Genomic DNA, 707 nt, shown 5'->3' with positions numbered 1-707 from the left:
ATTATTTATCAAAGAAAAAGGAGAACCTGAGCAAGCAAGGCGCAAGGAAAGGTGGTGTGATGGTCACCTGGATGGCAAAATAAAAGCACGGGGCATTTGCTGCCCCCTGAGCGCTCCAGATGCTGAATAAACCTTGCTGTGGTGCTCCAGGGAAAAGAGAGTCACTGGGAATGCGCTCCCGTGGGGAGGACTTTCCATCAAGGCCAGGATTGTCCCCAAATCATCCCCGATCCACCCCCTCCGCCCGGATACGTGACGAACCTAAAATGCCCCCGACGTCAAAGAGGGTTGAGAGGTCCCCGGCTTCCTTGGCACTGAAATGAGCTGCGAGGGAGAGGAGAGAGGTGAGGAGATGCTCCCTTTGCCACCCCGCTCCCCCCCCACTCTCCCCAAAACCTCCCCGACGTTCACGATGTAGAGGGGCAGCCAGTAGAGGAAGGTGTAGCTCACCAGCTTGGCAAAGAGCAGGCACAGGGAGAACTCCACCACGCCCTGGAAGGAGAGGAGAAGACATCAGAGGCGCCTCCTTCTCCCAAAGCCTCCTCCAGATGGTGATTTTTCCCCCAGTTTGCCACCTGGTGGGCACCCTGTTGATGGGCTGAGCTGCCCTGGCTTTGCTCTTTCCTCCATCCCCATCACCACTCAAGAGGTGTCCCGCGACTCACGGGTATCCGGAGTGCCCCAAGGAAGCTGATGGCTTCGGGTTC

General features: G+C 57.6%; 1 protein-coding gene across 1 annotated transcript in view; it reads right to left on the bottom strand.

The window, feature by feature from the left end:
* The window catches only part of LOC104282641, a gene marked incomplete at its 5' end in the record, with an annotated part of 25,636 nt that overhangs the window by 4,315 nt on the left and 20,614 nt on the right, over positions 1-707 (bottom strand). The window contains 3 exons of the mRNA XM_009880755.1: positions 262-326; positions 404-492; positions 666-706. Coding sequence (XP_009879057.1) covers positions 262-326; positions 404-492; positions 666-706 — 195 coding nt within the window. The remainder of the gene's footprint in view (positions 1-261; positions 327-403; positions 493-665; position 707) is intronic.

This window comes from Charadrius vociferus, unplaced genomic scaffold, assembly GCF_000708025.1.
Source record: "Charadrius vociferus isolate BGI_N301 unplaced genomic scaffold, ASM70802v2 scaffold943, whole genome shotgun sequence".
NCBI classification, from domain to species: Eukaryota; Metazoa; Chordata; class Aves; order Charadriiformes; family Charadriidae; genus Charadrius; species Charadrius vociferus.
The sequence above is the reverse complement of the archived record's forward strand: the minus strand, read 5'-3'. Positions and strand labels throughout refer to the sequence as shown.